The sequence below is a fragment of the Neoarius graeffei genome, chromosome 2 (assembly GCF_027579695.1).
Source record: "Neoarius graeffei isolate fNeoGra1 chromosome 2, fNeoGra1.pri, whole genome shotgun sequence".
NCBI lineage: Eukaryota > Metazoa > Chordata > Actinopteri > Siluriformes > Ariidae > Neoarius > Neoarius graeffei.
In genome coordinates, this window is record NC_083570.1 from 43,452,172 (window position 1) to 43,470,489 (window position 18,318).

Consider the following 18,318-nt stretch of genomic DNA (forward strand, 5'->3'; position numbering starts at 1 on the left):
AAAAAAAAAAATTGCGGGTGAAACATTTGTAGGGAAAAAAAACCCAAAAAACTGTTAGGCCCACCAAATGGCTCCTATCGTACACCGTACAGGTATTGACTGACTGTTGCCAAAACCAAGACGTGTAGTGCCTAGCAATTTGTTCCATTTGAAACAGTGAAAAGAAAGCTGCAATCTCATTGGTTGTTCAGAGTGTTTGCTAAAATGGCGTCCAACAACCATGCTGACTGCAAGTTGTTTTTAATATCTACAGTGGTGCTTGAAAGTTTGTGAACCCTTTTAGAATTTTCTATATTTCTGCATAAATATGACCTAAAACATCAGATTTTCACACAAGTCCTAAAAGTAGATAAAGAGAACCCAGTTACACAAATGAGACAAAACTATTATACTTGGTCATTTATTTATTGAGGAAAATGATCCAATATTACATATCTGCGAGCGGCAAAAGTATGTGAACCTTTGCTTTCAGTATCTGGTGTGACCCCCTTGTGCAGCAATAACTGCAACTAAACTTTTGCGGTAACTGTTGATCAGTCCTGCACACCGGCTTGGAGGAATTTTAGCCCATTCCTCCGTACAGAACAGCTTCAGCTCTGGGATGTTGGTGGGTTTCCTCACATGAACTGCTCGCTTCAGGTCCTTCCACAACATTTGGATTGGATTAAGGTCAGGACTTTGACTTGGCCATTCCAAAACATTAACTTTATTCTTCTTTAACCATTCTTTGGTAGAATGACTTGTGTGCTTAGGGTCGTTGTCTTGCTGCATGACCCACCTTCTCTTGAGATTCAGTTCATGGACAGATGTCGTGACATTTTCCTTTAGAATTCGCTGGTATAATTCAGAATTCATTGTTCCATCAATGATGGCAAGCCGTCCTGGCCCAGATGCAGCAAAACAGGCCCAAACCATGATACTACCACCACCATGTTTCACAGATGGGATAAGGTTCTTATGCTGGAATGCAGTGTTTTCCTTTCTCCAAACATGACGCTTCTCATTTAAACCAAAAAGTTCTATTTTGGTCTCATCCGTCCACAAAACATTTTTCCAATAGCCTTCTGGCTTGTCCATGTCATCTTTAGCAAACTGCAGATGAGCAGCAATGTTCTTTTTGGAGAGCAGTGGCTTTCTCCTTGCAACTCTGCCATGCACACCATTTATTGTTCAGTGTCCTACTGATGGTGGACTCATGAAGATTAACATTAGCCAATGTGAGAGAGGCCTTCAGTTGCTTAGAAGTTACCCTGGGGTCCTTTGTGACCTCGTCAACTATTACATGCCTTGCTCTTGGAGTGATCTTTGTTGGTTGACTGCTCCTGGGGAGGGTAACAATGGTCTTGAATTTCCTCCATTTGTACACAATCTGTCTGATTGTGGATTGGTGGAGTCCAAACTCTTTAAAGATGGTTTTGTAACCTTTTCCAGCCTGATGAGCATCAACAACGCTTTTTCTGAGGTCCTCAGAAATCTCCTTTGTTCGTGCCATGATACACTTCCACAAACGTGTGTTGTGGAGATCAGACTTTGATAGATCCCTGTTCTTTAAATAAAACAGGGTGCCCACTCACACCTGATTGTCATCCCATTGATTGAAAACACCTGACTCAAATTTCACCTTCAAATTAACTGCTAATCCTAGAGGTTCACATACTTTTGCCACTCACAGATATGTAATATTGGATCATTTTCCTCAATAAATAAATGACCAAGTATAATATTTCTCATTTTTTTAACTGGGTTATCTTTATCTACTTTTAGGACTTGTGTGAAAATATGATGTTTAGATCATATTTATGCAGAAATATAGAAAATTCTAAAGGGTTCACAAACTTTCAAGCACCACTGTATAGCAATGAATAACTACACTACGCAATAAAATGGTGCCCATTGATTGTTCGAAAACTTTCAAAACTGTGTTCGTGGAAAATGTAGACGAATATTGGATATTTGTATAGATGAGGACACTGATCGAAGTCAAGTACATGTTTTCGTTCGTACACAGTACAAGGGGGAACGCGAAACCTACTGCTGGTGCTGATGAACTCGAGATTGACTTGTCGACTTAAAGGAGAACTGAAGGCTTTTTTTAAAAATCAAATTTCTATTTATCGCATTTTATTAAATATCGGAATGCATTTTTGATCGCTATTTTGTCGCTGCTATAGCAAGTTGAGTGTTTGAAATATGCTCTGTAATATATCAGTGCATATGTCAAAGCGATGGCCATAAACGAGATTCGTTGAGACCTGTGCGAGACATCGTAGGACGGAAGTAAAACGTACAGCGGAAATCAAAGTGGCCAACGTTGTCAAAAGACGTGCACGCCCTCTTTCGAATGCTGATGTAATCAAGCCGGAAGTTTTGTTTGTTTTGATAGCAATCAGGAAAGTTTGAAAAAAGTAGGCAGTAATCGTCATTTAAACTTGTTTTTGTGCAATATTTCATTTGGAAGACAGTTTTCAAAATGGCGGCGCTGACACTTCACGTTTCGAAGTCTCGCACAAGTTTCGTGAAGATCGCGCGGATAAGCGACGCCTGCCGTGGACCAAAAGAACTAAATTCAACACGGATAAAAACCGAATAGGCCGATACTGTAAGTATAATATCAAATTGCAATTAGCTGCCAATATGAGTCACGATATAAGGTTACTAAAACCGAAAACGTAATTGAATAACACGTTAATTAAGAAAAAAAGCAAGTTTAAAAATGACTTCAGTTCTCTTAAGTCTTACATTTTACGCTGTAGTTTAGATGCTTCAGTATTACTTTTTGCCGATATTACAATATGTTGTAGAAGTTTGTGACGACTGATACTTTAAAGTTCTATATTTCTGTCAGACTTTTTTTTTCCCCAGTCCTTCCTTTCAGGCCCTATGTAGCGTTAAAGATTATTAAAGTTGTTCTGTGCAGATCTGTAGTTCTTGACATGTTAAACAGAGGGTTTGATTTCGAGATCAGACTTTGTGTTGTGCGTCACATGTTCGTGACATTTTGATACTTAGTTATGAACAACAACTGTGTTGAATATTAAATGTTTCTAATTTCATTATCAGATTATTTGTGTGTCAAATGAATGACACTGTTGAAAGGCTTGTAATGTGTGGGGTTTTTATATGGCCTGTCAAACATTTTTCTCCACAAATACCTGGTGATCTTGAACAGGCAACTTTTTTTTTTTTTGCTGCCTACCTACTGGAATTTTTCATACAATGTTACCACAAACAAAGAATTTATTAAGGCTGGCCTAGTTCTCATGGTAGAATCGAGCACGTACTAGTGTACATGACCTCATTTTCTCACTTGAGGGCATCCTCAAAGAGAGCCTGATCTCAGGGCGGGGGGGAGAAAAAACAACCACCCCGTTGTCTTGTGAAAATAAATGCAAGGATTTCTCTCATCACAATGGTGGCTGTTCTTCGCCGATCATGTGCTTAACATAAAACGAAACGACGTGGTGTCTGTGTCTGCTGTCCAAAATAGTTAATTACCTCACACTTAATGAGCAGTTGAGCGTGTAATGATGTGCAAGACTGTGGAACTCTCCAGGAGAAGATCCCAAAGACGATCCCTCAAATGGTTTTGATAATAGAGAATGGTGGGAAATAAAAAAACAAACGCACATACATGTTGAACTGGTTTAAGATCTGGTAACAACGAAGGCCAGGGCATGTGATTTGAAATAGTTTTATGATAGTGAGCGAGTCTTTGTGCCCTGTGGATTGAGAGAGAAGTATTTTGTTACTCTTCTCACTCACTCAAGTACCATATGAATGAACCAGGATGGAGCTCGTCGGGGGAGAAAAGGAAAAAAGCGTGACTTGATCAGCTCCGTGTGCATTTTAACATCAAATGATCATTTTAATATTTAAACTTGGAGTAGTGTGTTGTATTATTCTATCCAAGTTCACTGGATATGAGCAATCGTGCGTTCTGATTGATTACTCTACTACTAGGCTATCAGCTCGTATACCGTGAGTAGAGAGAAACAAAATGGCAGCGCGTGTTGCTGAAGCAACCGAGGACTAAATAAAAACTCGAAAGCATAACCCCAAAAATTATCAAGTATTTAAAAGAAACAGAAATGGCTAAAAGAATAGTTTGTGGTTTTCCCCCCATGAAATGGCTCCTGTTCCACACTCCAGCCCAGTTGGTGGCAGTAATGCACCTTTATTTTTTTGACATTTATTGTGGCCACAAGATTTCAAACATTTTTCTTACATCTCCTCTTCTTTTTTTACATGAGTTATACATTACCAATACAGGAAAAAAGGAAATAAAACTTTTTCGTGGTCCAAATCCTGTGCTCTGATTGGCTGGCGAGCGGGTCCGTATCCTATGGTACGGACCTCTGGCAACTCGCTCGTTCACAACAAACAACATAGTAGCTTTTTTTTTTTGTCAACATTTTTTTTATATTTATTTATAAGATTATCAAAAATCTTCTTATAAATTTTTGCCAGCATTTCTCAGGAGAATAGCGTTAATTTTACAGCATGGATAGCGATAACGACAGTGTTCACAGCGAAAGCGAGTTTTACTACCCTGAGGAAGAAGAAATAAAAGAAAACATTTCAGGAGAAAGCTAAAAACCTGTAACTTGCCAACGCCGAGCAAACACATGGCTGAATTCTGAATGACTCAATTTTGTATAAATAGGGGACTACATAGGTGGCAAAATGTATTTTTTATTTATTTTTTATTTTTTTCCCCTGCCATGGAAGTGCACTTGTATACCGAGGAGGAAGCAATTTGCATTACAGACGTGAATGAGGATTCAAAATGGCAGCTCGGGCGCTCTCGTTTTCTGTTAGAATTTGGTAAAGAAAAAAATTAATATATCATTTACCAGCTTAAGGTCGGTCCGTATGGTGAAATACCGTGACCTCGGCCCTGAATACTGACCTCAGCCCAGAGGGCCTCGCTCAGTACTTTCAAGACCTCGGTCACGGTATTTCACAATACGGACCTCCCAGCTGGTAAATAACATATGTATTTTGATGAAGAAGACTTTAAAGGTCATAATATCAACGATAGTTTTCTATTATGGCCATGGATTTTATACATTTCAGTATTCTTGTAACAGGAACAATTTGAACATAAGGGGTTCCACACTTCACAATTCACAAAAATGAAATTAAACATACAAAATTATACAGTAACAATATTAATCAGTATTAATCAGCAAAAAACTGTTCTGATCTCTTTAACATAACCAGTTCATTTAGACCATATCTTAAAGAAAATTCTCAGTCTGTATTCTGAGAGAGTAGGGCAATTTTTCCATGACCTATATATCTTGAGTCACATCTAACCATTCTTCTATAGTAGGAGGATCTGGTTTTAACCACCTTCTTGAAATAGTCTTTGCTTGTAGCCAAAAGTATAAGCAGCAATTTTTTTTTTTTTTTTTATCTCCATAGACCCATCTGTCAAAAACAATATTCCCTAAATATATAGTGTCAAACCCATGGGTAATGTTTACCCCAAAGCTAGGTTCCAGATGAGTACATTTCTCTCGAGTATACAGTTAAAACCGGGTGAATTCAAGTACCTGGGGTCAGGTAAATGGGGGCTGCGATAGTGAGGTGAGAAAGAGAGTGCAGGCAGGGTGGAGCAGTTGGAGAAGGATTTCGGGAGTTATTTGTGATAGGAAAGTCCCAGCAAGAGTGAAAGGTAAGATGTATAAGACAGTAGTGAGACCAGCTGTGATGTATGGATTGGAGACCGTACTCTTAACGAAGAGACAGGAGGCAAAGTTGGAGGTGGCGGAGTTGAGGATGTTAAGGTTTGCGATGGGAGGTTGGACAGGATAAGGAATGAGCACATCAGAGGGACAGCACATGTGGAGAGCTTGGGAATGAAGCTAAGAGAGATGAGACTGAGATGGTATGGGCACAAACTGAGAAGAGATGCAGAGCATGTTGGAAGGAGAATGTTGAAGATGGAGCTGCCAGGGAAACGAAAACGAGGAAGGCCAAAGAGGAGATACATGGATGTGGTGAAAGTGGCAGGTGTGGTAGAGAAGGATGTGGAAGACAGGGAGCAATGGAGATGAAAGATCTGCTGTGGCGACCCCTAATCAGGAGCAGCAAGAAGAAGAAGAAGATACAGTTAAAACTGGGTGTTTCCACAAGCTCTCCAATAACCTGTGTTCGGTTTTAGTGTTCGTTGTTGTAAAGGTGTAATGAAAAAATCTTGACAGATTTTTCCAACTATATTCTCGCCATGCATTTGAGCATGTTGTCTCCCACTGTAATATACGTAATCTTTTCCACTCTTCTGAAGACAGTGACGGACCACATTCCTTTTCCCATTTTCTGTTTGATATACAGTGTATTGTGCGAGCTGGCTTGGCGTAGCCCATAGTACAGTTTAGATACAACCTTAGTACATATTGATGAATTGCTTGCTTTTTAAGTAATGCACCTTTAAATTGGTTTGCCAACCACCAAAAAAAAAAACCTAAAGAGGAAAATCCCAAAAAATACAAAAAAAAAAGCAACAAAATGTGGAATAAAAGTATTTGATGGTAAGAACATATATTTTTGGTTTGGGTTTTTTTTCCCCCAAGAATTATTATTATAACTTTTTTTTCACAAATTGCTCCTGCCAATTCGCCGGTTTGTTTACTTTCTAAGCGGAAATGATTTTGCCGGACGTTTTGTATAAAGTGTTTATTCACCGAATTTGCAAAAAAAAATGCTCCGTTTCTCAAAATCCAGTGAATGTGGATGGAATAACAGTTATTCCACTCCATCTCCTCGTACACGGCTTATTGCCGACTCGGTGCTACGCGCCTTGTCAGCTGTCAGCTCATGTACAACTCGGTTTTGTGGAATAATTGTTTGTGTGCACGTGCTATGAAGAAAGTCTTTTCATGTTTTGATTTTGTTCCCTCATTCTGTTTCTCTGCCCACAGAGATTACGCAGATTATCGACCAAATACAAGACGGAAAAAATCTATCCCACGAATGTTGGCGAGAGAGAAGAAAATGTGAAAAAGAACCGATATAAAGACATACTGCCATGTAAGTAATGCACAGCACGTTGTGGAGTTACTAGCCAGACTGTGGTTTATTGCCGGATATGTTAATGATGCCGTCACTGAACTTGCTGTTTCTAGTGTGAATGAGATGTGAACCAGATTAGCTGCGCTTGAGTGTGGTGTTATGCTGTTACTTTATGCAGCACTTTACAGAGGTGTAAGACCACAGAGAATTGATCCATTGAGTGGAGAAGCTCTTGTCTGGGTGCCTGGGACAAGCAGAGATCCTCTCTAGGCTAATGGCGATATATAGTCAGTGCCTAAAAGCGGAGTTCCTGATGAGTGTATGAGCAAAATATTTGCAAGTGCACAAAATCAACCTGAAAAGGATAATAATAATATAGCATATGAGCCATCAAATTGTGTATTTCACCCCTCAAGAAATTGCTGCATTATCTTCTGACAGCGATACCAATGAGACCCATCACAGTTACAAATTCATATTTCTTCCTTTCTTTGACTCCGCATGCCATGCGCCAGAAGCAACACTACAGCATTTACGATGCTGCGACTCTGCTGGGTGCCTGGTGGACAGCAGTGAACCAGTGCTTCCACTTTACAGCATTGCTATATAGTTACGGTCAAAATATCAAACTTGATGTGTCAAACAGTTGTCTGAGTGCATCCGTCATGTCCACGTGCAATGCGTTTGCAGCGCCAGTAGGACTAATTACCATGCACCTGTTCCTGATTAAAGCCAAGGTATTATCTAGAAATTGAGAGAGGGGGGTCCAGGGGCATGCTCCCCCAGGAAAATTTGAAATATTGAAGCAAATTTGTGGCCCTCTGGTGCAATTTTGCCATGAAAAAGACCATCGGTGCTAAAGAAGGCAACTGGACTTGCTTGAAATTCTTGGACATTTCACCCCTCATCCAAAAGGCTTCTTCAGTTCTGTCAGGGAGTCACAGGTATTTATCCTCTAGTGGACCAAACGCAAACCAAAGGAGAGTCATTGTGGTTACATGAGTTGTTGACGCTCTGTCATCCTGTAGGTTGTTAGGGTCACTGGAGGCCGGGTGTGAATGGTGTTGGCAGCCTAGAGGGTCGTTAGGGTGATCTGTTGGTTGTTGGTCCTCTCTGCCATCATGCGAGTCATTGAACAACCTTCTAGGCTGCTAACACCGTTTGTACCCGGCCTCCAGTGACCCCAACACCTACAGGATGATGGAGAGCCTCAACAACCCATGTGACCTCAACGACTCTCCTTAGGGTTGCTTTTGGTCCACTCGAGGATAAATACCTGGAACTCTTCACTAGTCAGACAGAACTGAAGAAGCCTTTTGGGTGAGGGGTAAATGAGCATTAGCGTTTTCACACGCCTCAGATGAGATTGCATGAAAAGTACTGCGGCTTCCTTAAATGAAGTCCTCAATGGCTATCTTGGTGTAGCTTAGACGAACAAGGCGGTCCAGTGTACTGATACTAAGTTGGTTGCGGAGGCCAACCTTTATTCTTTTGCTACAGCTGAACCTGGCTGTAGGATGAAACAAGGACTATGGTTGGTTGCCGTGCCATGCGCTGGCCAATGGGAACGCACTATCGGTTCTGAGCAGCAAACCATGTCCCGCTTCAGAAATATGGGAGTGCAAATGTTGTACCAGAGAAACACGCACGTGGGATGCAGATTTGATTGTAGTGTTTGGGGTCTCCACTCATCCACTGGCGTTTATTTTGATCTGCCGGTGCAACTAACGTTGCTCGTTTTTTGTTTCATCATAATTTTCTTTTATAGAGGCTTTGCACCATCATATCAGCGGTAAATACACCGCCATGACGGGGCATGCTTGTAGTGCTTCGTTCAGCCGAGTTGGTTGTTATTGATCGGTATGCAAATCGTTTTGAGTGAAACAAAGACATCAGATTTTTTTTTTTTTTTTTTAAATTTACCAAACGTAATTCATCATCGGGGGGAAAAACTAGTTGTTGTTTTTTTTCTTTACTATCACAGATTAAAATACATAGTAGGCATCAGTCTCTTGGTTTAGTTACTATCAAGAAATATGTAACATATATCAAAACGTACGGTTTTGAAAGGTGTTATGATATTAAATATGTAAAAATAAATAAATAAAACAAGAGTTGGAGCTTTACATTTTCCATGTTACACTTGCTGTGGGGCGGCACGGTGGTGTAGTGGTTAGCGCTGTCGCCTCACAGCAAGAAGGTCCGGGTTCGAGCCCCGTGGCCGGCGAGGGCCTTTCTGTGTGGAGTTTGCATGTTCTCCCCGTGTCCGTGTGGGTTTCCTCCGGGTGCTCCGGTTTCCCCCACAGTCCAAAGACATGCAGGTTAGGTTAACTGGTGACTCTAAATTGACCGTAGGTGTGAATGTGAGTGTGAATGGTTGTCTGTGTCTATGTGTCAGCCCTGTGATGACCTGGCGACTTGTCCAGGGTGTACCCCGCCTTTCGCCTGTAGTCAGCTGGGATAGGCTCCAGCTTGCCTGCGACCCTGTAGAACAGGATAAAGTGGCTAGAGATGAGATGAGATACTTGCTGTGATCCAGAAGCAATGTGCAAAGTGTGTAAGTAAGAGACAAACCAAAAACAGGAATTGGGGGGGGGGGGACAATAAAATTGATAAAGGGTGAAAAAGGGATGTATAAGCTAATAACAAATAGATACGTTAACCTATTGGGAGACACTCCGAGAAGTTATCTGAGGTGGTTTTGTTTTATTTTGCTTTTTTTTTTTAAACACGCAATTTGGTTCAGAGACCAGGCCACCTTTTCCAAACCATGAGAGAGGACAAAAAAAAAAGGGCAGGCAGACAGAAGAAAGTAAATCAATTCGCCAAGTCTTTAAGATATGGCTGTGACATTCATACATAAGAGACCAATTTTGACCATGACTTCTTGTAAATTTATCCAACTGCAGGCGAAGTGAGAAGGTAATCTTTTCCATTATATAGATTTCATTAACAATATCTGCCCATTCTTCTATTGTGTGGGGGGTCCAGGATGTAACCGGTGTCTAGTGATGGGTTTTCTTGCCCGCAGATATTAGAACGCCAAATAGGTATTTGTTGAGATGCCCAGTGAGAAAGTTGACTTCTCCGAAAATAAAGGTTTTAAAATGGTAACGTGTTTTCATATGGAACATGATTTCTAATATCTTGTGCATCTCGGACCAGAAATGTTTAATTACTGGGCATTTCCAGAATATATGCCAGTGATTAGCCTCCTGGCTCCCGCACATTCTCCAGCACTCGGTATCCTCTCCTGTAAGGTGGGCTTTCTGTTTAGGGCTAACGAAAAATCTAATTAGACATTTCCATACAAATTCTCTCCATGTATGCGAATTGGTGCGTTTCTACTGAAACTCAGAATAGGTGAACCATTCTTCCTTTGAGATTTCAAAATTTCCTTCATTCGGCCATTTATTTTTTAGTCTGTGGAAGGGGGGGTTTGTCATAAAGCCCTTATACAGCCTGGATATAGTACCTCTACTTCGCTCTGATGAATAAGCACATAGTACCTCTTTCAGCAGTGGGTCATTTAAATCTGAGTAATTCTTAAAGGAACAGTCCACCGTACTTCCATAATGAAATATGCTCTTATCTGAATTGAGACGAGCTGCTCCGTACCTCTCCGAGCTTTGCGCGACCTCCCAGTCAGTCAGACGCAGTCAGACGCGCGGTCACTCCTGTTAGCAATGTAGCTAGGCTCAGCATGGCCAATGGTATTTTTTGTGGCTGTAGTTAGATGCGACCAAACTGCTCCGCGTTTTTCCTGTTTACATAGGTTTATATGACCAGTGATATGAAACAAGTTCAGTTACACAAATTGAAACGTAGCGATTTTCTATGCTATGGAAAGTCCGCACTATAATGACAGGCGTACTAACACCTTCTGCGCGCTTCGACAGCGCATTGATATCTGAGCTCCGTATCAATGTGCTGCCGAAGCGCGCAGAAGAAAGCCTTGTATTTTGTATCACTTTTCTGGTTTTGACCCTGTTTGTGTTTTTGGATCAGTATTACCTCTGATATCCTGTCTGTGCCTCACTTGACCACTGCCTGTTTTTTGACTCTGCCTTTGTCTTCATTTTGGAGCTGTTTGCTAGTGTGTTTTCAATTTAAAAAATAAATAAATAAGTTCTTCCTGTGATCTACATTCATCTGTTGCCCTTACAGGACAGAAACGGTCAACTGCCAATGAGTTAGTGGAGTAATACAACTGTTTTAACTAGTTTTATATGAAAGTGTTAATGTTTTCCGCAAAGTGTGTTAGTAAATAGTAGTCTGACTTTATTTATTTAAAAAAAAGCAAATTAAACATAAGCACTGGCTGGATTAAAAACCCATCTATCTTGTGTAAATAAAGATGCAAATTTTGTTGTCTGGTTGCTAAGTCAGTGTTCTCCACAGGCGCTTTTAAAGTGGTGTCCCGCCACGTTATAATTCTGGCCCGCCACCCTTCCCTTGGGCCAAAAAAAAAAAAGTAACTTCATCAGTGTACACTACCGTTCAAAAGTTTGGGGTCACTTTGAAATGTCCTTATTTTTGAAAGAAAAGCACTGTTCTTTTCAATGAAGATCACTTTAAACTAATCAGAAATCCACTCTATACATTGCTAATGTGGTAAATGACTATTCTAGCTGCAAATGTGTGGTTTTTGGTGCAATATCTCCATAGGTGTATAGAGGCCCATTTCCAGCAACTCTCACTCCAGTGTTCTAATGGTACAATGTGTTTGCTCATTGCCTCAGAAGGCTAATGGATGATTAGAAAACCCTTGTACAATCATGTTAGCACAGCTGAAAACAGTTGAGCTCTTTAGAGAAGCTATAAAACTGACCTTCCTTTGAGCAGATTGAGTTTCTGGAGCATCACATTTGTGGGGTCGATTAAATGCTCAAAATGGCCAGAAAAATGGCTTGACTATATTTTCTATTCATTTTACAACTTATGGTGGTAAATAAAAGTGTGACTTTTCATGGAAAACACAAAATTGTCTGGGTGACCCCAAACTTTTGAACGGTAGTGTACACCAAATAAATTGTATTCACTTTATTATAATTTTGTAACTATTTAACACGCAGAAAGACCATTAAACGAATGCATACGGGGCTACCTGAAATGGCCACGCAATTGCAATAGAAAAACATCCAGCTGGCTGCATACAGATTAAGACCGAGCTCTGCAGGTTGAGGTCTAAGACCCTGCGTTCCACTACACCGCATCACATTACACTATATTGACGCACAGTAACGTTGGAAGCTGCAGCTAGCCAGCAGCTAAATAACTTTGAGTGCACACACAGATTATTTGTAGCATTATTGTGCAACGGTTATGCTTATCTATCCTCTCTTCTGACCATACACAGTTACAGTAATCATATAACAGCGCACGCGCACACATTAGTTAAGTTCAGGTCTTTAATTTTACGTATCTGTGATTGTGTAGGCGAGAGCTGCATTTTCCCGTTGCTTCACTGTTTGTTTACTGAAGGACTTCCGGGTTCCTGGGTCAAAGGACCCGAATTACAGAGGCTGGGTGGCTTTGTAATACCAGTCTCAGGCACGCACACCAGCTCGTGCACTGATTGTAGTGGTGTCACCCAATTAACATTGTGTGCTGTAAAAAAAATAATAATAATTATTGTAATTGGGTATTTTGTTTATGAATTATAGGTATTATTGGCATGCACTTAGACCTGAAATTATGTAAATGTATGGTTTATGCGATGTTGGTAATGTAAAGTAACTGGTATCTTCCAGTGGGTGGGGACAGGCCACTATATCTAGCCCTCTGAAGGGAGGTGGATTAGTTGGGTCATGGGCACTGGCTGTTACGTAGTAGTCCTGTAATGTGTATGTAATCAGGCGGTACCAACATAGTGCAATACAGTATTCTGTTTCGTAGACAAAGTATTTTTTTTTGTAATAATTGCTTGAACTTTTTATTTTAGTATTATAATTTATTTTGTGTTAAATTTCTGCTGCTACTTTGGGAAACCGGACCCAATGAAACATCTTGTATTAAAAGTTCCATCTTTGGCAGTTGTCCATCAGATGATATGTACAGTAAGTGTGTGAATTTTTTGTAAAATGATTTAGCATTTCCTATCCGTTTATTGGCCAGTTTCACCGTCAAAGCCCAAAGTCCGTCAGCTTCAAGGGGGACTTCACAAATTGGGGCTCTGCACCTGGACCCAAACCCCTGCCACCACCTTTTATTTTTGAAAAGTGGAGAACCCTGTAAGTATTTGAGATGTTGCTTTGCACTTACAGTCGGGGTCCCTGTAGTGGTACACAGTCACTGTTTGTATGCCATACGGTCAAGCCATCAAAAATCAGGTCGATGCATTGCCATATTCTCTTATGGGGCTCCGCTGGTCTGAGTGCGCGAGGAACTCTGCTATTAGTGTAGATGCCTGGCAGACAAGAAGGTTTAACCATCCCATAAAGATCTATCTCAGACTGGTAGGGAAGTTTTCCATCCTCGCCCAGAACCCAGAGGTTAAATTTGACTACAGTGGCTCTACCCAATAATGTTATCACTATGAACAAAAATGCCACGGCATCCTTTCCAAGGTCTCTGTATGATTGCAAATGGTGCATGTTTGAGAAGGAAACACAGCATCGTGTTCAGTTGCTGTCCCGTGTTCTGTTCCGACGATTTTATCATTCCTACAGGAACTGCTGCACAAACGAAAAGCCTTCTCTACCCTTAAAGTATCCATGGCTACCATTTTGGTTTGACATGTAGGTTTTGACAACACGACAATGGACACATCCATTATTTGTCAGTTCTTGAAAGTGGCACATCGACTCTGCATCATGCTTTCGTGATGATATGATGAGTGCCATTCAAACCTCTTGCTCAAGTAGAGCTCAAGACGTGTTTAGTGAAACAGCTCTGTTCTTGCCAGTGGCCTTAGAAAAGCAGTGTCATAATCAGTGTATTTGTTTAGTACTCAAAATATTTGTCTCTCCATATGTAGAATTGGTCAACGTAGTCGATACCACACCAGATATGCATTGCCCTCTGAAAGTATTAGAATGTCAAGGCCATTAAAAAATATATATATATATTTTTTGCTATACACTGAAGACATTTTGGATTTGAGATCAAAAGCTGAATGAGGCGATGGATCAGAATTTCAGCTTTCATTTCCAGATATTTACATCTAGATGCGTAAAACAAATTAGAACATGCCACCTTTTGTTTGAACCCGCTCGTTTTTTTCAAGTGATCAAAAATATTTGAATGTGACTGACAGATGTTTCTTGTTACCTAGGTGTGTCCTGTTACAACCCCAATTCCAAAAAATTCCATATTAAAACTGCATGGCTCCATAGTAAGAGTGCAGGTGCTAAACTGGCCTGCCTGCAGTCCAGACCTGTCTCCCATTCAAAACATTTGGTGCATTATGAAGCACAAAATATGACAAAGGAGACCCCAAACTGTTGAGCAACTGAAATTGTAGATCAGGCAAGAATGGGACAACATTTCTCTTTCAAAACTACTGCAGTTGGTCTCCTCAGTTCCCAAATGTTTAGTGTTGTCAAAAGTAGAGGTGATGCAACACAGTGGTAAACATGCCCCTGCCCCAACTTTTTTTGAAACATGTTGCTGAATCAAATTCAAAATGAGCATTTTTTTTAAACAATAACATTTCTCAGTTTCAACATTTGATCTGTTGTCTTTTTACTATTTTCAATTAATTATAGGGTTTCTGTGATTTGCAAGTTATCGCATTCTGTTTTTATTTACAGTTTACACAGCATCCCAACTTTTTTTGGAATTGAGGTTGTACACTGATTCAACAATTAATAGCTCTTAATGAATTAATAGCTCTCTTGGTGTGAGCCCTGGGTTTTACCGCTGAAGGCTGGATTTGTTGTTAAAAAGGATAAACCATCATGACCAGGGAGTTGGCTATGGGAGAAAAACCAAGCCATTTAGAAGCTGAGAAAAGAGGGATGAGAGAATCCATCAGAGTTACTGGGCGTAGACACAACCACAATTTGGAATGTCCTGAAAAAGAAAGAAAGAAAAAAACACTGGATTACTAATCATCAGACACGGCTTGGGCTTGCATGGCTGCCTCTGGATTGGGTTGTTGAACACATCTAGATGTAAATATCAGGAAATGAAATCTGAATGAGCTCTCTTGTCTCATTCGTGTTTTGATCTCAAACCCAAACGTCTTTCGTGTACAGTAAAAACAAAAGGATTGTACTTTCACTGGGGACCGTAGGTGTGGTTTAGATTAAAACGGAAAAAAAACAGGACTGCTGGGAAGTCATTTTTTAATTTGCAAACTGTAACAGCTAAGCAATTTTCAGAACATAATTTTATTCACCTCCTGAACCAGACGCTCTGTGTAACTTTCTGGAAAGCTTTCGATCTCTCTTCTAATGTAAGCAAGATGACTTTCAAAACAACAGTGTCATTCTTCAACCAGGAGACTATTAATCTAATAACGTTTTATGAGGCTTAATTTAGTGTCTGAGTTTACTTGTTGCAAAGTTCACGATCAGGATGTGTTCTATAAAGCTGGACACACTTCCAGAGTCGCTGCTGTGCAAGCCCTTTACGCAACATTTCATTATAACGTTTGTGTGAATTTGAGAACGTTTTCTTTAATACCGATCGAGAATGATCAGTGGAGAATGATGAAACGTGCATACATGTTTTACAATATTTCTAAAATGAATGAAATGGTTATTTTTGTAGAGATCCAGCAGGGACACGCAGCTCTGTGTACAGTGCAGATGTGGACTTTTTGATTTATTTATTTTTAAATATGAACAAGTTTGCAAAGTAAGTTGATCTTTCGGTGTTTCAGCTGTGCTGTTTTCTGATTTTGACTTTCTCACCCTTTAGTTGACCACAGTCGAGTGAAAGTGACATTAAAAACATCCAATCAGGACACGGATTACATCAACGCAAACTTCATTAAGGTAAAAGGAGTTTGAGTTTGTATTTCTGTATGTGTGGGACTTGAGTGAAGCACTGTGACTGACACACACGCACACACTGCACTTTTGCATAAATATTTTTATCTTCACAAAGCTCTTAATTGCACAGTGATGATCAGTGGATGCCCTAGTGGATGTTGTGCCACAGCCAGTTCTTGTTTGTTGCTGTCTTTTGTAATTGTCCTTTTTTAGCTCTGTCCTTATTCACTTAGATTCTACTCTATTTATTCTATTATGTCTTCCTTCCTTTTTCCTTTTCCCCTTCCTTTTTTCCTTGTTCCCTTTTCTCCTTCCTTCCTTCCTTCCTTCCTTCCTTCCTTCCTTCCTTCCTTCCTTCCTTCCTTCCTTCCTTCCTTGTTTTTCCTTCCTTCCTTCCTTCCTTCCTTGTTTTTCCTTTTTCCTTCCTTCCTTCCTTCCTTCCTTCCTTCCTTCCTTCCTTGTTTTTCCCTTTTCCCTCCTTCCTTCCTTCCTTCCTTCCTTCCTTGTTTTTCCCTTTTCCCCCCTTCCTTCCTTCCTTCCTTCCTTCCTTCCTTCCTTCCTTCCTTCCTTGTTTTTCCCTTTTTCCCCTTCCTTCCTTCCTTCCTTGTTTTTCCCTTTTCCCCCTTCCTTTCTTCCTTCCTTCCTTCCTTCCTTCCTTCCTTCCTTCCTTGTTTTTCCCCTTCCTTCCTTCCTTCCTTCCTTCCTTCCTTCCTTCCTTCCTTCCTTCCTTGTTTTTCCCTTTTTCCCCTTCCTTCCTTCCTTCCTTCCTGTTTGACTCTGTGCTTGAGCTGCTGCAGTGCCTGAATTTCCCCTCATGGGGCTCAATAAAGTAATATCTTGCTTTATTAAAGTAGCACAATAATACAGAGTTGGCTCCTTTTGTAAAAAGTATGCCTGAATTAACCGTAACTCGATGGTGAGAGGTACGCGTTTATTTCAGATGGGTTTGTACAACCAAATTTGTACTATGTTAAAATCCAAGGTAAGATCATATACCGCACAAATGTACACAGCAAACCAGTAAGTGGTAATGTTTTAAAAAATTAAATTTAATGTTGCTAAAAATCAGCGTGATTTTTAAAATAACTTGCAGTATTACACAGGGAGCAAGTGGAAGAAAACTTGGAGACATGGATGCAACTGCAGGAAGTGTTTTTTTTTGTTTTTTTTTTTTTTTTAAATTTTATTTACAAACAGACAGGCAAACCGTTCAAAAACGTAATGCAAAGGCAGGCTCGTGAAAGGGGCAATGGTCACGCAAGGCACAAACAGAATGGCGGAAGCAAAGACAAAAGGCATCGTCCAAACACGCACATACAAGGCTTGGTAACGTGTGACACTAAGTACAGCACATACACTCGTGTTCAAAATAATAGTGTGTTTAAAAGCGTGAGTAAAACTCAGTCCTTATAGTTTTTATTTCCATGCATTGGGAACACTGCACATTTTATATTCTACATCAAAACATGAAAAAAAGTATCAATATTTTAATTACTTTACAGAAAAAGAAGAAAAATTAATATTGGGCTGTTAAAAAAAATAGTAGTGTCTGCATTTTTCATTACAAACTCATATTTACTGTACAAACTGAAAAAATCTTTAGGATTTGGCATTCCTGCGAAGCACTAAACTAATATTTAGTTGTATAACCACGGTTTCTGAGAACTGCTTCACATCTGTGTTGCATGGAGTCGACCAACTTCTGGCACCTGTGAACAGGTGTTCCAGCCCAGGATGATTTGACAACATTCCACAATTCCTCTGCATTTCTTGGTTTTGCCTCAGAAACAGCGTTTTTGATGTCACCCCACAAGTTTTCTATCGGATTAAGGTCCGGGGATTGGGCTGGCCACTCCATAACTTTCATTTTGTTGGTCTGGAACCCTGATGCTGCTCGCTTACTGGTGTGTTTGGGGTCGTTGTCTTGTTGAAACACCCATTTCAAGGGCATTTCCTCTTCAGCATAAGGCAACATGACCTCCTCAAGTATTTTGATATATGCAAACTGATCCATGATCCCTGGTATGCAATAAATAGGCCCGACACAATAGTAAGAGAAACGTCCCCATATCGTGATGCTTGCACCACCATGCTTCACCCTCTTTGGAGTGTACTGTGGCTTGAATTCAGTGTTTGGGGGTCATCTGACAAACTGTCTGTGGCCCTTGGACCCAAAAAGAACAATCTTACTTTCATCAGTCCACAAAATGTTTTTCCATTTCTCTTTAGGCCAGTCGATTGTGTTCTTTGGCAAATTGTATCCTCTTCAGCACATCTCTCTCTCTCTGGTTTTTTTTTTTTTTAAACAGTGGGACTTTGCTGGGGCTTCTTGCCGATAGATTATCTTCACACAGGCATC

At 40.3% G+C, this 18,318-nt stretch overlaps 1 protein-coding gene across 8 annotated transcripts in view; it reads left to right on the top strand.

Moving 5' to 3' along the window:
• The window catches only part of LOC132881614 (tyrosine-protein phosphatase non-receptor type 12-like), a 167,208-nt gene that overhangs the window by 78,833 nt on the left and 70,057 nt on the right, over nt 1-18,318 (top strand). For all 8 annotated transcript variants that reach the window (XR_009654063.1, XR_009654062.1, XM_060914276.1 and 5 more), the window contains 2 exons: nt 6,927-7,035; nt 15,886-15,962. Coding sequence is in view for 6 of the 8 variants with exons in the window: in XM_060914276.1 (XP_060770259.1) it covers nt 6,927-7,035; nt 15,886-15,962 (186 nt within the window). In the remaining 2 variants the exon portion in view is untranslated. The remainder of the gene's footprint in view (nt 1-6,926; nt 7,036-15,885; nt 15,963-18,318) is intronic.